The sequence below is a fragment of the Eumetopias jubatus genome, unplaced genomic scaffold, assembly GCF_037043125.1.
Source record: "Eumetopias jubatus isolate StellerSeaLion01/CBP00866 unplaced genomic scaffold, mEumJub1_p1.0 scaffold_2, whole genome shotgun sequence".
Lineage (NCBI taxonomy): Eukaryota > Metazoa > Chordata > Mammalia > Carnivora > Otariidae > Eumetopias > Eumetopias jubatus.
Window position 1 is genome coordinate 102,840,842 of NW_028274808.1, and position 22,233 is coordinate 102,863,074.

The 22,233-nt window shown below is 40.3% G+C and overlaps 1 protein-coding gene across 4 annotated transcripts in view; it reads left to right on the forward strand.

Moving 5' to 3' along the window:
* Positions 1 to 4,972: 4,972 nt before the first annotated feature.
* Positions 4,973 to 22,233, forward strand: part of PRDM5 (PR/SET domain 5) — a 184,753-nt gene continuing 167,492 nt past the window's right edge. For all 4 annotated transcript variants that reach the window (XM_028102296.2, XM_028102297.2, XM_088019962.1 and 1 more), the window contains exons 1-2: positions 4,973 to 5,065; positions 19,710 to 19,793. In XM_028102296.2, the coding sequence (XP_027958097.1) occupies positions 4,973 to 5,065; positions 19,710 to 19,793 (177 nt within the window). The remainder of the gene's footprint in view (positions 5,066 to 19,709; positions 19,794 to 22,233) is intronic.

Here is a 22,233-nt window from a genome sequence, read left to right on the forward strand (position 1 = left end):
GAGGGGGCATTGGGAGATGAGTTGAGAGAGGGAGAGAGAGAGAGATAAGTGGAGAGTTCCTCCTCTCCTAAAGCCTCATGGGAAGTGTAACTGGAAAGTGAACCAGACCAGAATGAGCAGGAGACAGAATCAAGGACATAGGAGTCATCAGTCCTGAGTTTGAATTACCTCCACCACTTCATAGATGTGTCAAATTGACTCATGATTGATCACTTCTCTGGGATTCAGTTTCCTGGTGTGTAAAAGGGGGCAAATAAAATTTACTTTACCAGACTGTTATGGTAGGGCTGTTAGGGTTTTAAGATAATGGATACCAAGAACCTAGTCTGGTTTCTGGTATATACTAGGCTCAGTGCGTGGAAACTATTATCCTTGGTTTCCTTCTGTTAGTTTCCTTCAGCTTCCACATGCCGCTCCATGAACAGCATTGACTTTTGGAGCCATGACCACTGATTTATCCTTTGGCTTTTCTTTTTTTCCCCAGGGCCCAAGGCATCATTTTTTTTTTATTATTATTATTATGTTATGTTAATCACCATACATTACATCATTAGTTTTTGATGTAGTGTTCCATGATTCATTGTTTGCATATAACACCCAGTGCTCCATGCAGAACGTGCCCTCTTTAATACCCATCACCAGGCCCCACCCCCCCCCAGAACCCTCAGTTTGTTTCTCAGAGTCCATAGTTTCTCCTGGTTCGTCTCCCCCTCTAATTTCCCCCCTTCATTTTTCCCTTCCCTTTGGCTTTTCTTTTTACAACATTACTCACTCTAGTCCTAATAACTTCTAGGATTTTTCATGTTTTTGTTGTTGTTGTTGTTTGTTATTTGTTTGTTTTTTGTAATCTCTACATCTATGTGGGGCTCAAACTCATGACCATGAGATTAAGAGTCGTGTGCTCTATGGACTGAGACAGCCAGGTGCCCCTAGGTATTTTCTAATTAAAGGATTTAATGATTATGTTCTGGTACCGCATATAAGTCTTTGGTATCATCACTTAAAACCAAGAGATTAAGGAAAAATAAATATGCAGACTTTTTCAGGTTTCAGGGTCATCTTTTCATGGTGCTGTTGCTATTGTAGAATCAGTGCTAAGGAGAAATGATTTTAGAGCAAGAATCCAACAACCCCACTATGGATTTTATTTTCAGAATTTTTTTTTTTTTTTTTTGAGTCACACTAAATAAATCTTTATTCTTTTCTTCTCAGGAAACTTGGTTTCATATTCATTCACTACAAAATCCTTCTGACTCTCAGGAAACTAAAGACAAATAACCCTCAGTGTTTTGTTTTGTTTTGTTTTTTTTCTATTAGGTTTTTATTCTATTATAGCAGCTGGAAACAATCAGTAATAACCAAGACACAATCAAAAGAATTCTGGTAAAATAATCAATATAGAATCATCATTCAAGTCTTTCCTTCTAATGAAAAACAAGGCCTGCACCAGCACACAAGTTTGAATTCAATAAGTAGAGTTTGCTTTAGGCATATCAATGAAAAAAATTTCCTCCAGAAGCAAATTTGAAAATAAGGAGACATGTTTTTAGAGTCATTTATCTTGCATCAGAATTTTCTAGAATAAGTAAATCAGGTGCATGGTAGTACTTAGACGTCAATATTTTGGTTTTCTTACTTATTTTTTAAAGACTGGATTTAAACTCATGATATAAAGCAGACATTTAATTTCCCGTTTTTCTAAAGATAATATTGAAAGGTCACTTTCTAGCTTTTAAAGTTCTAAGAAGTGACTCATGGTACAACTACTGTCTTTACAGGCTTCAAAATCAAATTTCCGGTCAGTATTATGCATTTTGATTTGGCAAACATGTATCCTTTTTTATGTGTTGTAATAGAGATTATTATTAAGAGCTTTTTATTACTGATTTCCATCTTTTAGGCAGATCTTCTGAACACTCCATCATATAGGTAAAAAGAACACTGTAGTCTTTGATGAAATCTACTGTTTGTGCCAGTTATAACAAAATCTCTGACAGAGATTCATAAAAGATCTGGAAAGTTTCTCATTTTATTACTTCCAGACTTATCTTTACACACATTTATTTTTTACTATTTATTGATTAATAAAGATACATACATTCAGAAAAATGAGCATTCTCAAGCTGACAACTTTGCTCCCCGAAACATAACACACAACAAAAAGGGAGATATGCCAAACAAGGGTCATCAGTGAATGAGGGTTGTGTCAGACCAAGACCAGAAAACATTTCTTTTTCTAATGACCAAAAGCTGTGGAAACTTCTGTGCCCAGAGATATGGCAGAGCATTTGACTGAAAAGCCAGTATGGCTGAGGGGCCAGAACTGAAAGGCTTGTGTCTGAAAAAGGACTGAGTGCTCTGGGGAAAATGCCATGGCCACCCTCTGCATTGTGATCTGGTTCCAGCTGGGCTCAGGGGACCTGGTGTGGCCTGGGTGTAGCACTGGTTTAAAGGACCCCAGGAAAACTGATTTAGTCCAGATTCTTTGGGGCACAAGTGAAATCTAGGCATATCATTCATTCACTAGTTTGAAAACCTGATTAGCCTCAGAATTGACTTTTAAAGATTTTATTTACTTATTTGACAGAGACAGTGAGAGAGCACAAGCAGGGGGAGCAGGAGAAGGAAAGGGAGAAGCAGGCTCCCCCCTGAGCAGGGAGCCTGATGCGGGGCTCCATCCGAGGACCGTGGGATCATGACCTGAGCCGAAGGCAGACGCCTAACCATCTGAGCCACCCAGGTGCTCCCAGAATTGACTTTTAAACAAGAAATATTTACTGAACACCTGTTATGTGTTTCAAGGCCATTTAATTTCAAATTCCATTCAAATAAACTATTGATTGATTTATTTAAATGATTGTATTTATTTATTTTAGAACGGAGACAGAAAGCCTGTGTACATGCACGAATGCAGGGGAGGAAGAGAGAGACAAGCAGACTCCACGCTGAGTGTGCTAAGTGAGGAGCCTAACGCCAGGCTTGATCTCAAGAGCCTGAGATCATGACCTGAGCTGAAACCAAGAGTCCGAAACTTAACTGATTGAGCCACCCAGGTGCCCCAAACTGTATTTATTTATTGATTCATTTCCCCTCTAAAGATTAGATAGTATCTTCAATGGTGGGTCAAAGGGATGGAAACTCAGAGAATAATTAAGACATCCTTCTTCTCACCCCTGACAAAGCTACTCTTACATTTTTCCAAAAAAGAGGATCATTTATTCTGTTCTTTAAAATCTGCAAATATTATTATATGATTTTAATAAAATGCTTCCACTTAAGAAATGAGGAACTATTTTCATTCCAAGGCTTTTCTTAATCAAGAAATAGAAATCATTTCCATGATGTGTGTTGCTAAAAACAAGACAACAGGCTCAAAATGGAGTCACTTATGCTAAGCTCCATGTTATCAAACTGAGATTCAAACTAATTACTTCTGGTTTTTGTGGAAATGTAATTTTCAACCAGTCAGTGGGGAGTTGCCTGATGAATACTAGATAGGTAATCTGCCAGATTGGTACCTGCCATCACCTAAAAGAAAGTAACCTTGCAACAGCCAATCTGCTTTTTTGTTTAGTATAATTTCCTTGTTCCTGCTTTCTTCTGCCTGTAAAAGTCTTTCATTTAGTACAGCTCCTCAAAGCTCTTTTGTTTGCCAGACTGCAGGCTGCCCCATTCATGGATTGTTGAATGCAGCCAATAAAATCTTTAAAATTTATTTAGTTGAATTTTATTTTTTAACAGTGTGCTCTTTAATGTTATTTTTAATGGTTTATAAGCAACATCAAATATGTTTAGGAACACCAAATGAATTCCAAAAGACCTCAGAATAGAAAATTATCAAGAATATCAAGAGAAATGAATACAAACCTCCTAGCTTGTCTTAAAGGAGAAAATAGCCTTTTAAAATTTCTTCTGAGAAGTACCAAACGTTATTAAAACCACTAGAACAAGGCTTCTGTTGTTTCATTGCTGTGATACAGGATTCTACTGTTTGGGCGTTCCCTCCCATCTCCCCCACCTCTCCTGCTTATGTCTGAAGATCTGACAGGTCTCGTGATTTACAAGCAAGAGAGGACTCAGGAATGGTGTATCTTGGGAAGTGTAAGAACTTCCCCTGGGTTACAGCACCATACAAGAACTAGTTTCCGCTGGATTTAAATATTAAATTGTTCGCGACAAATTTTGAATTAACTTGAAATCGATTAGTTGCAGACTGTGTACACCCCCTTTCCGTGTACGTTAATCACCATACTTACTGATCCCCTATGAATTCAAATCCCTGAAACAAGTATTAAAAAAAAAAAAAAAGACGCATAACTTAGATGTGAGAAGCACCCAAAGTTCCTAGTCCTTAGGGTTGGCTTTCAGTAGCCGGGCAATAAGCATCCTTTCAGAGTCTGGAATTCCATAAAATTGTTTGGGACGATACCCCCAGCTGTGTCATGGCCCATTTCGTTTTGCATCTAAAGACAGTAAAATTCCCCTACTAGGAATACTACTAGCTCAGCGGGGCAAAACCCAGACCTGGACAAGGGCGGGTCCGTAAGCTGTAGCGCCCGGCGCGGTGAGCAGACGGGTACTCTCCTCTCGCCGGTCTCTGGGCTTAAGGCCCCGAGGTCAGCTCCGCTCCCGGCGCCGTGCCCGGCGCGGGTCGAGCCGCCAACTTCGGGCCAATCAGCGCGCGGCGTCTCTGAGACCGCAGCGCCCCGGCCCGCGCCCCCCGCGCCCCCGCGGCAGCAATGGCAGCGGCGGCCGCGGCGGCTCCGGGCTGAGCCAGACCCGGGACTAGGAGGGGCTGAGCCGCGGGGGATCCTGGAATCGGCGGAGAGGTGGGGATTCTGGGAGGAAAACTCCATTTCCTCCTTCCCCGCCGGCCTCTCCCCTCCACCCCAGCACCCCAAATTTCGATGTGTCGCCGCCCGGGCGCAGAGCGCTGGTGCTGAGCGAGGCGGCGGCGGCCGCGGCCGGGAAAATGCTGGGCATGTACGTGCCGGACAGGTTCTCCCTGAAGTCCTCCCGGGTTCAGGACGGGATGGGGCTCTACACGGCCCGCAGAGTGAGAAAGGTGGGTGACCCGAGGGCAGCCTGCGCGCCCCTGCTCCTGCCGCGCTCTGTGCGCCTCCCGGGGTCGCCCCTCCGCCGGGGCCGGGGGCTCCGCGGGCGTCGCTGCCGTCGCCCTTAGCCGGGGTCGGCCGGAGTCCGGCGGGCAGGCCGGGGCTGGCGGGGCGGCCTTCGCCTGCCCGCGCCTCCCGAGCCGGCTGCGCCACGTAAGTGCCTGCGGGGCGCGCTCCGCTGCCGGCCGGTCCCGGGGCGGAACTGCCGCCGGCCGCCTTGCGGCAAAGATGTCTTTCCTTTCCCCTGCAGGAAGTGAGTCCGGATGGAGCCTCCCTCTTCCTCGGTTCAGGGAGTGAGCTGCGTCCCTGCGTTGGCGGAGCCGCGCGTGGGCGGGTGTCTTCATAGGCGCGCACGCAGCCCCGCCGCCGCTTTTCTTCCTTTAGGATGAGGAAATGTGGCCAGAACCGCCTCACTCTCCCTATAGGGATTGGGAGGCGGTGCCCAGGGCGCACTTCAACACAGGCCTTAGAATCTCATTCAGACAAGCGGAACTTTCCCTCCTTCCAAAATGTGTTTTGTGGATCCTGGGAGGTGCCAACTAGATAATCTTAGAATCTCTGATCTTTTTTCGCTGCTTTAGGATTTTCTCTGACTAGATCTCTCCTTCCAGAAATTTAGAGGCAAGTGAGCAAGGCAGGCACATTGCAGTGTACATACGGGAACGGCTTGGAAATGTTGGATGTTGAAAGCAAAGGCCTAGGAGGAGAGATAACTGGAAAATTCCAGACCTTTGGAGTTGATGAGACCTGTGTTATGGCCCTGTCACAGGATATGTAAAATTTGGAACCACGAAGGCACTGGTAAAGTGCTCAGGGTAATGAGAGCTACCGTTTATTGAGCAGATACTTTGGGCCAAGGCCAGTACTTGGAACTTGACCTACTTTAGTAACATCACCAGCACAACTCCCTTGAGAACAGCAATCCTCATGTAAGAGATGAAAAAACAGAAGTACTGCAAGGTTAAATTTCCTGCTGAGTTAATAAGTTAGGCTTCAAATCCATGGCTTCTGGGTCCAAAGCTCATGCTCTTTTCAGATCTGTCCCTGCCAGGTACCCCCCCCCCCCCCCGCCCGGTGCTCTCCCCTCAACAGAGATTTTGAAAAATAGAGGTTTGGGCAAGGCAGGCTTGTTTCGGAAAGGTATGCTAGCAAGGGGTTTCACAGAATGCACCCAGAGACACTAGGATGCCTTTCGTATGGGTATAAATCTCCACCCCCTCACCCGAAGAGCAGGACGGTGGACAGGTGCTTTGGGGCTTCCTTGACAGCATGACCTATAAGTATCTCCTAGGATAAGACTGGAAGAAGCAAACCCCATATTTACTTTTTCAAATGGGAGTTTGGAAGAATGCTCAAAGTTGAAAACCAGGAGTAAACCCTTTATCTGAATTCGAGATGAACTGAATAGATGTTTTTGCCAAATAGGTAAATGTCAAAGTCAACATTCTTTCAAAGCAGAAGTTGAAATTCTGCTTTTAATCTTTTCTCACAGGATGTGAAAATTCCCAAATGGGTTTTCTTGAAAGTCTCAGGTTTAAGTGTAATCACTTAAAAATTAAATACAGTTCTTATTTTGTTTATTGTTATTAATAGTTATATATTAGTTATATAAATATTAGAATTATTTCATAATCCCTAGTTTTTGTCTTATATTACTATTTAGGTGTTTAGAAACAGCTGGCGAATGTACATTCTTTTGATACTTTTATAAATTCCAACTTATTTTTCCATGTACTTGATTATTTGGAAGTTTTTTATTATTTTTGGATATAGAATGAACTACATCCAAAATCACCATATAATTATTCTATTGCAGTATTAGATAGACACTTATCTTTTCTTGGCTTTTGTAATTTCAACATGTAAAACACATTGAGATTTTCATCCAGATCACATCTAGAATGCTAATCTGTATTTCAGGTGAATATGCAGATGTTTGCATTGAATTCAAATGACACACTATTAGTGACATAATTTAGTTATGATCACAAGATACTCAGTCATAAGGTCATTGATCATGGACAGGTTCACTGATGCCAGAAATGATTCGGAGTTAGGCTTCAGCTCCTTTGCCTTCCAAAGGCCAAGGACCACACTGAAGCTGAATAGCAGATTTTAACTGAGTGGTAAGGATGAAGCTAAATGTCCATGTATCCCTTACCTGTTTGCATGTAGTTTCTTGATTCTTAAATATTTTCCAGGTTACCTTTAATAGGCCTACTGGCCTTAAATCAAGGATCAAGGGGTCTGAGAAGACAGTATTTCAGCAAAGACCTTATTTTAAAGCTTTCATGTTCTCCATTCTAAATAAATTTTTTATTGTATCACGTTATATATATATATGTTGGAAGTTACAAATTTTTGTCACACTTTTATGACACATATTCTCATATAACACTTATCTTTTAAAAACATAATTGCAATGCAAGCCATCTACTGATTTCAAATTCAGAGAATCTAATCCAGACTGGTACTGAAGTTGGGGGATCTTTCTAGATACTCCACTCCCACTATATTGATCATGTCCATTTGAGAATCACCTAATGCCCTGGCTCCACCTTAGCCCTACTAGGTTTTTCCTTGGCGGTTATCTTTTTTTTTTTTTTTTTTGCAGGCCTGCTGCCTCGTTCTTTCTCTCTCTCTTTTTTTTTTTGTAGAAAGTCTGCATGATGATAATAAAGTGAAAAGGAAAGGAAAGGACCTTCTTTCCTTTTCTTGCCATTATGGAAATTAGAGGTTAGATGAGGAGAAAGTCCTTTGGTAGCTATTTCTGTGTAAGCTATGAATTGTTCTTGGAGAAAGAATGGATTAAGACTGTTGGAAGGTCCTTGAGTAGAAAAAGGACGCCTGAGTTTCTTCATGGTTATACACATTGCGATTTGCTAATGATGAGGATAAGGTGGACACTTTTGCTTGCCAGGTGCCAGACCCTGTTCTAAGTGTCTCCTGTGTGTTACCTCATGAGCACAGTTTTAATTCTTCAATAAAGATGTGGAATTTTAGATTATAAAGTACTATGCAGATTAAAAATATTACAGGTAATACATTACATATACATACAAAAAAAGTTGAGCAAACAAATATTTTACTACATTACATTTTTTATATCGTGACCATTATTCCCCTTCACAGCTGATGAGATTCATCAGTGGATGGTGGTGGTTGACATTATGCTTGGAACCCAAAAAGTGGAAAGGTGAACCGCAAAGTTCCTTCAAGCTTTCAGATTTTATTATTTTATGGAAAGGGTTAAGGCAGGAAATACAGTACTACCAGTCTTCCTTCCCTTTAGGTCTGTTGCAGGCAGTTGGTTTTTCTTCCCCTCTGGCTTTCAGGCCTTTAGCCATTCATATGTGGCAGGCGCTATGCTAGGGTCTGGGGGTACACAGGTGAGCAAGACAGACATGTTCTTCGTCCACAAGGAGCTTGTTTTCTTGTGCGGGGAGATAGGCAGTAACCAAGTAAAAAAGTACAAATTATGAAGATTATCATAATTTGAGCCTGTTTATCTGTATTGATTTTGCTAGGTACTATATTAGGCGATGGAATTGCTGAATTAGAGTAATTTTTAGTCTGCTCAGGGAGACAGCAAAGGAAATAGTTTCCATCCGATCTGACTGCTGCTATGATATTCAACCAAACGAGGTGGTGAAACTATGGGGTAAGAGATGCTGCAAGATTTCAGAAGAAGGAGAGACACCCCCTGTCCCATCATTACAGTAAGTGATCAGAAATTCCAGGGGAATCAAAGAGGGCTTTATGGAGGAGTTGAATTTCTTGAGGGTCCTGTCAAATTATTGTTAAAATATCTTTATTGTTGAGCATTTTAACTTCACACATCTGTTGGTGTGACACCTCAAGTATTGCCTGGGTAACACAGACTAAGTGGTGGACCTGTGATACCAATTTCTGTGAGTCTGATCAGATTTTGTGCTCTTAATCCATTTGCATGGAGTTGAACAGTTTGTAGGTAGAATTGTTGGGAATAAAATGGAAGCAGTCCTTTAAGGGCTAGTAGCCCTTGTGACATACCATATTGCAGACGAAGGGAGTCGTTTAAACATTTCCACTGAAGCACCACCTTGGAGACTGTGGCAGCCTGAAAGGGTCACACAACAATCTGAAGTCTGGATTTTCTGTTTACTATGTACTTGTGTGCCTTCTCTCATTTTACTGTACGATTGTCTTTGAAGGTTTATTATTATCCCCATTTTACAGATTACATACTTGATGGATCATTACTTTTTGTCAAAATTTTTGCAGTTGTCCTTATGCTGACCTTTTAAAAGTTTTTTTCCTTTCCAGTTCATTCTTCACTAGCAGACCTTACCTGATCAGATATGTAGTTATTTTCCTTTATATCTAGAAGCCCTTTAACTTGCATAAGCTGAGCTGGGTTTGTAATTTTAAAAAAGAACCAAAGATTAACAGGAAAGCTGAAAAAAAGCTGAAAAGGAAATAACTAAATATAAATGAAATAAAATTATGTCTCTCCCAGATTTCTGGTCCCCCAGTTCCAGAAGAAGCAGTAAAGAGCATCGCTCTTTTTACACCACCTGCAGTGAATTGACCCCACTGGGGTAGCTCTGTTCCTGGCTCCCTTCCCTCTCAACCTTGTGCTGTTTTGCCCAAGTGGCTCCTAAGTAGCATCCTGTGCCCATGAACCCTAGGGCAGTGTCCCACTCTACTTTGCCTTTCTCATGGACAAACGTAGGTTCCTAGTTCAAAGTGTCAGATATCCTGGGATTTTATACACAGCTACTTTTCAGGGCAAAATGTATTAACAGTGCTGGGGTATGAGTTTCTTGTTACTGCTGTGACAAATTATCACATTTCGTGGCTTAAAGCAATACACGTTTATTACCTTATGGTTCTGGAGAATATAAATCCAAAATTAGTGGGCAGAGCTGATTCCTTCTGGAGGCCCTAGAGTCTACCTCCTTGTCTTTTGCAGTTTTCTAGAGGCTGCCCACATTCCTGTGCTCATTCCTTTACCCCAAATCATTCTGACCTCTGCTTTTGTGGTCACATTTCCTTCTCTGACTCTGACGCTTCTGGCTTCTCTTATAAGGACCCTAGTGGTTAGATTGGCCCGACCCGGGTAATTCAGGGTAATCTCCCCATCCCAAGATCCCTAATGTAATTACATCTGCACAGTCTCTTTTTATCAGATAAGGTAACATACAGATTCTGGGGATGAGGATGTAAACATTTTTGGTGGGCCATTATTATCCTACCTGGCCTCCAAAGTATAATTGTTCCTTGCCTAGATTATGTGGAACATTGTACGGTGACTAACGGGTGGGTCCTTCCCCACATACTGGTCCCGATAAAAAGTACCCATTGCAAATCTACCACGTTGATGAATATTCTGCCTCATTTTCAGTATTGATTCTGGAGAAGATCTTCAGAGTTGTCATTCATGCAAGAAAACCAGGATGAGTGGTTCCCTTATAATGAGGAGGAAAAAGTATGTTCTTAGAAGTAGAAAAAGAACTTCAGAAGTAATTGAATGTACCCATTCTTATTTTACAAATAATGACACTGGAGCCCAGAGAAGCTTTGCACAGAGCCTTGCAGCTAACAACTGTGCCTTCCATAATACCAACTCCATCTCTTTCAAATCAAGGCAAACACCTTGGTTTTCTTTGAGGGACTTGAGTAAAGATACAGTGTGGTCAAATCCCAAGTGAAGAATACCGGAAATAAAGGTTCAAATCTGAGTTTATGAAAAGAAAATAAGCGGAAAAAAAAAAAGCAAGTTGTATAGGGCTAGAAAAACATATGGGAAAGAGGTATCCTGAAAAGAAAAGTAAGTAAAAGCATAGAGGAAAAATCACCATGCATAAATGTTAATATAAGGAGACTGAATTTTGTGGAATCAAGTGTTTTGTTGATCAGCTTGGAAGGTGAATCTAGTGAAGAAACAATGGATCTTTATGCTAGGGCTAAAATTCTGCCAGTGAATGTTTGCTTAGATTTCCTGGTGGCTGATGATAACTAATTTGGAAAAATAATCAGAGGAAAAATCATCACCATTGATGCCTGCCATATGTGCTATCTCTTTTTTATGTTTACACATTTTATACTCTAGGATAGTGACTCAATGCAGCTTTGTATTTCCTGGTGTTACAGATTTTAAAATGTATAACTAATCCACTTAAACAGGTTTTCTCAGAAACTTCATATTTTGTTTTGTTGTGTGTGATAGTAACAGCGACAGTTAATTTTTTCAACAAATATTTATTGAGCATCTGAAGTTGTTAGGCACTGGGCCAGTTGCTAGTGACAGAAGGGTGAATGACTGAGACCACAGTCACTGAATGCGTCCCACAGTTCATATGCAAGTTCTTCAACAAGCCTACAAGGTGGCCATTATTATCCTCGTTTTATAAATGAGGGAACTGATTTTGAGGAAGGTTATATCAATAATAAGTGGATTAATCAGAATTTGATCTCAGATCATTCCATATATTCTTCTCACTGAAAAAAAATTTTTTTTCTCTATACTTATAAAGTGTGTCCATGCTCATATAACACAATATGGACACACATCCACTCACACACTTAAACAGTTATTTTACAAAAATGAGAAAAGAGTAAACTCCTTTCATCATCGAGCATTTCTCATTCAACAGTATCTTATGGGAATCGCTTCAAGTCATCTACTTTGGCTGTAATTTGTTATTTTTAATGACTAAATATATTTTATGCTGTCAGTGTGCCACAATTTCCATTTATTCAGATTGTGTTTTACACAGTTATTCAAGATTTATCTTCATGACCAAAATCTGTACTGGGCATTATGAATACAGTAGTGAACGAAATAGAAATTTTGGCTCTTGTGGAGTTTGCATTCCAGTGAGAAGAGACAGAAACTAAACAATGAACATATTAGATAAATTTTATACTATGTTACAATGTGGTAAGTGGTACAGAAAAAAGAAAAAGTAGGGCCAGGTATGGATGACTCGGCACAGTGCATGGATGTGGGTGTGGGGTTGTTATTATAAATAGGTGGTCCAGTGAGGCATCATGAAGCAAGGGAGGTTTGGGCAGTGACTTACAAGACGGGAGGAAAGTAGACTTCTAGGGAAAGAGCATTCTAGGCAGCAGCTAGAGTGAAGGCCCTAAGATGGGAGTTTGCTTGTTGTGTCCCAGGCCAAAGAGGCCAATGAGGCTGGAAGGGAGTGAGCAGAGGCCGAGACGAGGGGAGGAGGTCAGAGAATTAGTGAAGGGAAGTGTACTAAGAGCCACATTTCTTTCTTTCAGGCCAATGTAAAGATGTCAACTTTTCTTTGAGTGAAAACGGAGCTGCTGCTGGGTTTCGGGCAGAGGAGTGACATGATCTGACTTGAGTTTATCAAGGGTCCCTCTGACCGTTGTGTTGAGAATAGTCAGCCACAGGGCAAGTATGTAACCTGAAAGACTGGTTAGTACTCTGTTGCAGTGATCGGGCTGAGAGATGATGGTGCTTAGACCAACATGGTGGCAGTACTGGGGGTGTAGTTTGAAGATAGCAGTGACAGAATATGCTGATGAGTAAGGGGGAGAGAAAGGGAGGGATCGAAGATGAGTCCAAGAATTTTAGCCTGAAGAAGCTGGAGGGTTGGATTGCCCATCAACACCTGAGATTGGTTAGATTGTAGGTGGAGCAGGCTTGAAGGGGGGGATCAGGAATCAGATGAAGGCAAATTGATTTTGAGGGTTCTGTTTGACAACAGGGAGAGATGTCAAAGAGGAGGTGAGATACAATTGTTAAACTTGCAAATCCTCTTCCCATCCTTTATGCCATTATTTGCATCTATTTTATTTTATGTTATAAACCTATAAACCTATATGCTATAAACCTTTTTACTCTATTCCCTTTAGATCATCAGTTGACTTTTAGAGCAATTAAAAATAAGATGAATTGTCTTCATTATTTATTTATTTATTTTTGACATTTCTGGAGCTCTTAACTACTTTGTTTTGAACTAAGTTTCTGTCTGGCATCATATTCCTTATACCTGAACCATATTCTTTGAACATTTCTAATATCAAAGGTTGCTGGCAATGAATTATCTCAGCTTTTGTTTGTCTGAAAAAGTATTTTCCTATGTCCTCGAGGTTGACAGTTCATTTTTTTTTTTTTTTGCATTACACTATAGATGTTGCTTATTTATTTATTTATTTTTTTGGCTTACATAGTTTCTGACAAGAAGCCTGCTATAAGTCTTACTTTCCATACATAATATCTTTTTTCCCCTCTACTTAAAAGACTGTGGGCTGTGGCCCCCTCCCCCATCTCTGACTTTCAAAATTTTCTCTGCATTCCCTAGTTTCCAGTCCTCAGTGATGGCTCTTCTGCTAGTTTCCAGTTTATTACTGAGTCCACTGGAGAAGATGCCTCAAGCCAGTTTTTTGCCAGAACCTAAGGCTTCACTTATGTTTGGTTGGCCGTACACGCTAGTAGCAGTTGTTTTGCTCAAGAGAAGCAAGTAGCTTACGGTTGGAGTTACCAGGAAGGTGCTCTATGCAGGTCACCATATACCCAGAATCTCTTCTTCCTCACAATTCTCCTGCATTTCCCATTTCAGGTTTATTTTATAAGGGACTCATTTCATAAAGAATGATTCTGTTATGTCTTGGGCACTAGTACATTTCTTTTCCTTGACATTTGCTCTGTCAGCTGAGTGTGATAGAGACAACTACAGTAATCTAAACCTTGGGGATTAGGTTCTCTATAACAAGAAGTTGGCATGTAGGCATCTACTGCTATCAGTTCAGTGGCTTAAGATTTTGGGGTGGGAGTCTTTGCATTCTCCTGGCCTCCATATGGCTGCTTTAGCTCCAACTATCATGCTTTTATTCCGGGTGGGAAGAAAGATGTAGTGACCAAGGCCCTAGGGTATACTTGCCAGATGACTTAGGCCTCTTGCTAAGAGACTTTGTGGTAGGTTCATATAATGATTTCTGCTTGCATATGGTTAGCTCGCTTCCCTATTTAAGTGGGAAGCTGGTAAATGTAGTTCTTCTACCTACATACATTAGTGCCTTCAACAAGTTCAGCATTCTAGTACTAAGGAGTATGGTTATAGTGAGCCGATTTGTCTCTGCCCCTACAGTCATAGTAGGGAAGAAAGATTGGATATTTTTCATTCTGAACTTTTTAGTAACGCACTTTGTTGAAGGCCTACTTGTACTGTGAGAGCAACACATGCATAGTAGTTTAACATTGAAATATAATTATGTTCTAAGTGGGACCCTAGACTCCTTTTGTGAAAAATTATCATTATTTCACATATGAATAATTCAACTGCAGACTGATTCACTTTAATATAATTTATTTAATTTATATGTATATATTTTATTATTTGCTCAGCCAGTTCAAAGTAAATTACAGACATTAGGACAATTTCTTCCCTCAGTATTTCTGTAGGAGGACATTCTCCTAAATAGCCATAATATCATTTTCACATCCAACAAAAGTAACAGTAATTTCCTAACGTCTTCTAATTCCAACCCATATTCAAATTACTCCCGATTGCCTCCAAAATGTTTTTATAGCTATTTGGCTTTTGAACCAGGATCAAATCAGGGACCACCTATTACATTTGGTTATGTCTGTCAAATCTCTTAACTGTCTCCCCTTTTCTGTTCCCCTTTTTAATAACAGTGACTTTCTGAGATCAGGCTAATTGTATAGTATCTCGCAATCTGGCTTTATCTGATTGTTTTCCCAGGGCTTTATTTAATGTGTTTTTCTCTCTTCTGTATTTCTTCAAATCTGGAAGTTAGGTATAGATTATTCTACTCTTCTTCTTAGTGCACTGACACTGTATATTAAACACTTCTCCCTACCCTCAGGATACTTTTTACATTGCAATCAATAGTGCAGTTTTAGCAGTAGGCACCACAGGAAGCATCCACCTCCCTCTCCTATGTGTTTTATCGGTGTGCTCTCTTCCTAGGTAGCACGGATCTCCCCAGGTGCTGGGTGAGAGACAGGACAAGGGGGAAGAGATCCACTCACGTTCGCTTGCCCTTTCACCTCTGGAGGTGCCTGGAGAGTTCAGCAAACACCCGTCTCACGTTCCTGTGACCGACACTGGGGAATGAAGGGCTAGAATGGTTTACCTCAGACTGCGTTATAGCAGGGGGTGTATACTGTCTGGTTTTCCCACTGTTAGTAATGCCAACACTAGGGTAACGTAATTTTTCCCTTTAAGGGGACCTTATGCTTAAACCAGTAATCTGTAAGCTGATACTGTATGAATATCTATTTCACTATCAACATTTTACCTAATGGTCTTAGCATCCATTGATGACCCCTGCCTGAATCAGTTACATTTTTAGGGATTTCAAAATGGTGATTTTATTCAAATAAATAGTGCTTCTTTATTTATAAATTAGCATTCCTCTGTAAAAAAGAGCCTTTCCTCTATTTGCTGTTATCTGGCTCTCGTGAACTAGGGTATTATTGAAAAGGTAGGGTAAAATGTTAGTTCCTTCCCTCTACTAATTTTTTTTAAAAGATTTTATTTATTTACTTGAGAGAGAGAACATGGGAGTGTGAAGGGGCTGAGGGAGAGGGAGAAGCAGGCTCCCCACTGAGCTGGGAACCCAACATGGGACTCCATTTGAGTTGTCAGCTTCTCTAAAATACTTGCCGATATCTAGGAACATTAGGTTCCCATTGTGATATAGCAACATTCAGTTGCAGTAGAAGAGCTTAAGTGGGCCTGCCCTTCCAGCTTGCCTCCCAGTCCCTTCCTAATGTGTCCTTTACATGTTCATTGTTGGATGACAAATGTTGTGCTGCTTTCCTGCCTGACCTTGTAAGCATTTGAGATAGTGACCCCTTGGAGGGTGACCCCTTGATGTGAAGAATTCTAGGAAAATTCTAGGAAAATTCTTTAAATGAAGGTAACATCAATAATGTAGGCACACACGAACTGCAAGAAAATAGTACAACTGACAGTTTTCCTGCTGCTAATAGGAGATCTTCAGCAGCTTAATCACAGAGAGTAAAACCAATATGTCAGCCAAAAAATTTTGAAATTTTCAAGATTGTTTGAAATAGCAGTTTTCTTCCTGTCATTAGTTGTAAACTTCACCTTAGTGTTAATTATGCTAATGTATATGTATATATAATTTTTATTATAATGAATCATATGAAAAATTTTCATTTTGTAGGTTGAAAATGGTCAAATATTGGTAATTTCATATGGTTCAACTAAAAAAAAGTAATTACATATATCTGGGTTGTGTCCCCCAAATCTTCCTTTCACAGGTATGGTACCCAAGCAGGTTTGAAGCTCACTGAGGTAGAAGAGGCTTACTCTTTAAGTTAGAATTCCCATGGGAAATGGTTAGTGAATAAAGCAGAATTTGCAATAAAATTACAATTAGAAGAAAGTGCTGTTTGTGTAGTAGAAACAAGGACGAACAAGGAATTAGAGAAAGGGTGTATAGCGGGTGGTAGGATCCTTAGGGGAAAGCTTCAGAGTGAGAGTGGGTCCAGTGAGTACAAAATCTTCATCTCAAGTCAAATATAAATTGTTTTAATTATTGCACTGTTTCATACCATAAGCACTAAGGATAATTAAGAGTTGGCTATTTACATTTTTATAACCTTGCAGCTACAGAAACTCAAGTTTAGTTGATCATATCATGCTAATATGCTCACTGGCATACTTATAAATTTGCCTTCTCTTTGTATGTTTTCATGGCAATGTTTTTCAAACTGGATGGCAAGCCATTAATGAGTTGTGAAATCGACTTACCGGGTCAGAGCTAGTATTTTTAAAAAAGTGAAGTGAAAATGTATAAAGTGTATGAGTGTGTTGTACAGAGTAACGATGGTATTGTTTCAAGAAATTTATATTTTAGTTTTAAATGTGTGTTTCTATGTGTACATGTGAATATGCCAAGTTGAGATGCACCATGTATTTCTTACTGTGGGTTGAAGAAAAAAGTTGAAAGCCATATTATTCTAGTTTGGTATTTTGAGTTTATGGTAGAGTGCTTGTTCACTATTAATAGTGAGGCTTTAAAATCAGAGTCTGATTCTTATTTTGAATTTTCAAATCTGTAATTCTTTAATAATCTTGCTAGACATGCAACCAAACAGTCCTTTAACTGATTCCAGTGTATTTATTTAGGTTTCCATCCCTCTTCTTCAGTCCTTTGAACACTGCCGAATTGACTGATTCATTTTTTCCGCCCTCCCGATTTGTACTGCAGAGAGAAACTGCCTGGCATGGGTAGATCAGTAGCCTTGGAAAGTGTGTACTTAGATTATTACCTTCTGCAATGATTGAGAAACACTAAATATGTGGCTAAGTAGAGTGAAAAGGTGAACTACATGCATTAATACCAAATCCTCAGATTTATTACCAAAAACACACCTTATTTTTTGGTCTGTCTTCCAGATTGGGCTTTAGCAACCGTTCGTCAGTTTTGTCATTCAGTTCAACAGTCCATGTGTTGAGTGACTACTGTGAGCAAGGCATGGCCCACATAGTTGCTAAAGGTTATAGTCAATGGAAAGTGAGAAGAGAGGGGTGAGCTGCCTGGGCACTGGGTCATACAGTTGTTGTGAGGGTTTTGAGTGGTGGCATAGTGAAGCAGACAGTGCCTGAGCAGAATAAACCACTGGTTCCTAAGCTCTTCTCGGATCTTTGCTAGGTGGTTGACCTTAATCAAGCAAGTTATTTAACTGTTTGATTCTCCATGTCCTTCAGTGTTAAATGGGGAAATCCTCACATAGGGTTATTTGGAGTATGACACATATTAATTCTCCCCTCTTCTTTCATTTCTTTTTTTTTTTAGATTTATTTGTTTATTTGTTTTGAGAGAGAGAGAGAGAGAGAGCGTGTGCACGCGTGTGTGCGTGCCTGCACTAGCAGGTGTGTGTGCATGGGGGGGTGATGGAGGAGGGGTGGGGGGAGGAACAGAGAAGGGAGGGAGAGGGAGTGGGGCAGAGGGAGGGGGAAAGAATCTCAAGCTGACTCCACTCTGAGTGCAGAGCCTGACACAGGGCTCTGTCTCAGGACCCTGAGATCATGACGTGAGCCTACATGGAGAGTCGGATGCTTAACCGACTGAGCCACCTGGGCGCCCCACTTCTTGAATTTCTTATACAGCTTTTCTTAACTGCCATTAGATACTGGTAGGGTCCCATGTTGAGGTGAAAAATGATTACTTTTTAAAGGAAAGCATTTTAGGGGCTGCTGTAGCTGCCTGAGAAGTGATGCCCAGTGCCTAGTTTTGGCATGAAGCGGCTAGTGAGGCAGGGAAGGATGGAAGAAGCAGAGCTGGCTTCTAGCCTCTGAAATTTGCTTGCTAAACTTTGAATCAGTAACTCTATGTTACTATAAATAGCAGTCTTCCTGGTTCTTTCGTGTGCTTGTGCCTGAGTTATTTAGGATTATAATCTTGATTTGAGGAACCTCTGTACGTATTTTTTTTGTCCCTAAATTATCTTTAAAGAATAGGTCTTCTGGGCGCTGCCATTTTTTGCAGCTTTTCAGGACCTCTTCTCTTTATTTGTAAAATGAGGGGCTGGGCTAGTTAGCTTCAGTTCCTTTAAGCTTTAACATGTTACTATTTCCAGGAGTTGGGTTTTCTGTTGTTCATTAAGTAATTTATATCCCTCAAAACATTGCTTTTGTTGCTGGCTGTTTTTCCCTCCAACAGTGTTTATCAAAGTTCCCCTGGAGGTTTTGTTGGAATTTTCTTCCTTTTAGGAAGGGAAGGGTTCCGCTGAAGACTAGGCACAGGCGGGTTCGGAGGACTCTCACAAAGGCACGCATGGCTCTGTGTCCTCTCCGCATACTTTTTACAGATGCTCTGGCTGGACAAACCCAGCCTGGCTCCCTGGCTGTCCAGTCTCTGCTTTGGTTGCCTTTGTTGAGAAAACAATGTCTCTTACCCTGGAACCCTCCTCACAAGTAACTTGCAGGGGCCAGCCACAGGTGCCTCTCACCTGGGAACTTGTCAAAATGCAACTCCCCACTCCCAGCAATTCTGATTTTAATAAGCCCAGGATTCTGAATTTGAAACAAATGTCCTTGTTGATTCTCATGCCAGGTAGGCTCTGAAGCCTGCACTTTGAGAACCTCTGGTTTATAGTATGCTGCCTCGGCTGTTGGAAAGATGGGCAGGGGAATTTAATTTATTTATGAACAGTCTTCCTCTGAGAATGACAAGCCTACTTCTTTCTTGTTTATAATTGGGATGACTTTATGATTTTTATGGAAACCACGTGATTTTCTGCCTGGTGGGCTTGTCTCTCAAGTCAGGCAAAACTCAGTGCTTGTCATTTTAAGACCACTTGCCAGAGGCCTTGTCAGATTTGAATGTTATGCAATTTAACCCTTTTATGTTGGCTCCTGTCTTGTGGATTCAGTCTCTTAAGCTAAAAACAGATTAAGTTGGATTTTAAATATGTAAATATTTTGTGTTGTGTAAATTAGTTAATACTTTAAATGTGTCTCACTCATAGGGCATGAAGGTTTAGAGAAAAAAAATTTCCAGGAAAGAGATAAGTTTATTTTAGTAACTTGATTATTGCACTAACCCCTTTTCAATGTAATCATCACTACTCAGGGTGAAAAGTTTGGACCCTTCGCTGGAGAGAAGAGAATGCCTGAAGACTTGGATGAAAATATGGATTACAGGTTGATGTGGGAGGTGAGGATGTCATTGTTATTTTAAATATTTAATGTTTTTCTTTATACTATTTCATGCGTTTACAAGGCTAAGTTAGTACATATTGATTCCAGTCGACTATTTAAACACTGGAATGTTTCAGTTTTAAGGGACCTGAGTAGCTTGAAAGTTTAGCATTAAAAAATATACTGTTGAAATATCTTACGAGACAATTCTTCTAGAACTCAGAAGTTTATAGTTCATCGTTGAAAAAGGAGTTTTCCATGCATTAAGGATGTTTGGATTTTAAAATAAGCGTGTTCTTATACTGGATTAAGAATTCAATTTCTGTAAATGAAATTATACTTTTCCTTTAACTTTTATTTCCCAGTTGTAGTTCTGATTTCTTAGAAACAGTTCTGAGCTCTTTGTTGGAATGAAAAATACCACTTTAAAATGTACCTTACCTATATTTCAAGAACTGTGACTTTGTAGACAGTCTTTTGCAATCTGAAATTTCCCTAATGCAGGGATCTGTATATGCAAATGTACATCTGTATGAGAATTTTCATCCTAGTTTATGCCAAGTATATTTGTTGCTGAGGGATAGAAGTAGAGAAGTAAAGGCATAGAGATTGTTGCAGCAAAAACTTGGAAAAAATTCAGTTCCAAGAATTGTATTTGGTGGGTTCCATGATTAGGGTGGGAGCTGAGTTCTGTGTAGGTAGGGCTGAGAGAGGTAGGACCAGTAAATCAGGAAGCGGTAGAATAAAGGGGTAGAGAGTTACACATAAAAAGCCTCTGAATGTGTATTTATCAGTTCGAGTCTGCAGAGCAACAGAACCAATAGGATGAGATATATATATTTTTTCCAAAGAATTGGCTCACGTGATTGTTGGGGTGGCAAGTCGGAATCTGTAGGGCAGGCTTACAGGCTGGAAACTCAGAGAGGAGTTGACATTGCAGTCTTGAGGCAGAACACCTCTGGCAGTCCTCAGTTGGCAGTTAAGGCCTTTGAGGATGAGAGCCGGCCACATGCTGTATTGGCCTTAATCTCCTTTACTTACAGTCAACTGACTGTAGGTGTTAACCATATCTGCAGAATACCTTCACAGCTACACTTAGGATAATATTTGATAAATACCTGGTTACTATAGCCTAGCCAGCTCGACACAGAGAGCCATCATAGTGTATTATCTGCAAACAAAATACATTTTAATCATCATCCATATTGCTGAAACTGCTGGTAGTAGGGAACGGTGTTTGAGGAAGAGATTCTTGAAAGGTTTCTACAGTGCGGGTGATGGAAAATGGAAATTCATAATACAGTCCTCACTGGAAGTGGAAAATGTTATTGATTTGCCTAATTTAACGTGCTGTTTTGGTTGTTTATTTTATGAATGTAAACATATTTTCAGTGGCTTTCACTATTTTTCTATAAGGTCTTAATTTTCTCAGCAGTTATTTATTTATTTATTTTTTACTGTGAAGGTTTTCAGAAATCAAACATCTATGTGACAAATAAAAAGATAACCTAAATAAGTCACAAATACACAAATACCAATTATTTAAGAGGTTGTTCCTGGCTTTTGATATTTGTTCTGAAAATTTTAGTGTGGTGGGTTAATGTTTTGCACAGCTGGTTATGAGGCATTGTGAAACAGATAATGATTGTAATTTTTTTTTTAATTTTTTATTGTTATGTGAATCACCATACATTACAACATTAGTTTTTGATGTAGTGTTCCATGATTCATTGTTTGCATATAACACCCAGTGCTCCAGGCAGAACGTGCCCTCTTAAATACCCATCACCAGGCTAACCCATCCCCCCACCCCCCTCCCCTCTAGAACCCTCAGTTTGTTTCTCAGAGTCCATCGTCTCTCCTGGTTCATCTCCCCCTCCGACTTACTCCCCTTCATTCTTCCCCTCCTGCTATCTTCTGCTTCTTTTTTTTTTCTTAACATATTTCATTATTTGTTTCAGAGGTACAGATCTGATGATTGTAATTTTTATTAAAGAAAAACTTGCCTATAGGAAACGTAAGCAGGCTGTTTCTGAACTGTTCTGTAGCTGACAGTGCAGCAGCGGATCATCTAGTTTTATATGACCTATTCCCATGGGCCTTCAACGTCTTTACATTAGTACTTGTTTTCACACACCCCTACCCCCTGTCCTCTCGCTCCACGGCCCAAAGAACTATTGATTTTATGTGTTGTAGGTTCAGGTAATGTTACATTCACTTAGTGATTGCTATTCTCTATTTTATTTTACTTCTTATTTAATATCTGGGTTTTGAATAAGTAATATTCTTATTGCTTAAAAAAATACTTTTTATGCAACTCAGGAGAGTATTGATGAAGAGTCTCCCCTTGATGAGCCTGCTCTTTTCACTTAAGTCCTTTGATCCTTTAAACCCCTTAGTTCACATGTCCTTCTACTCCTTCCTCTAGTTCTTCTTCCTCATAGTCGTCTGGTTTT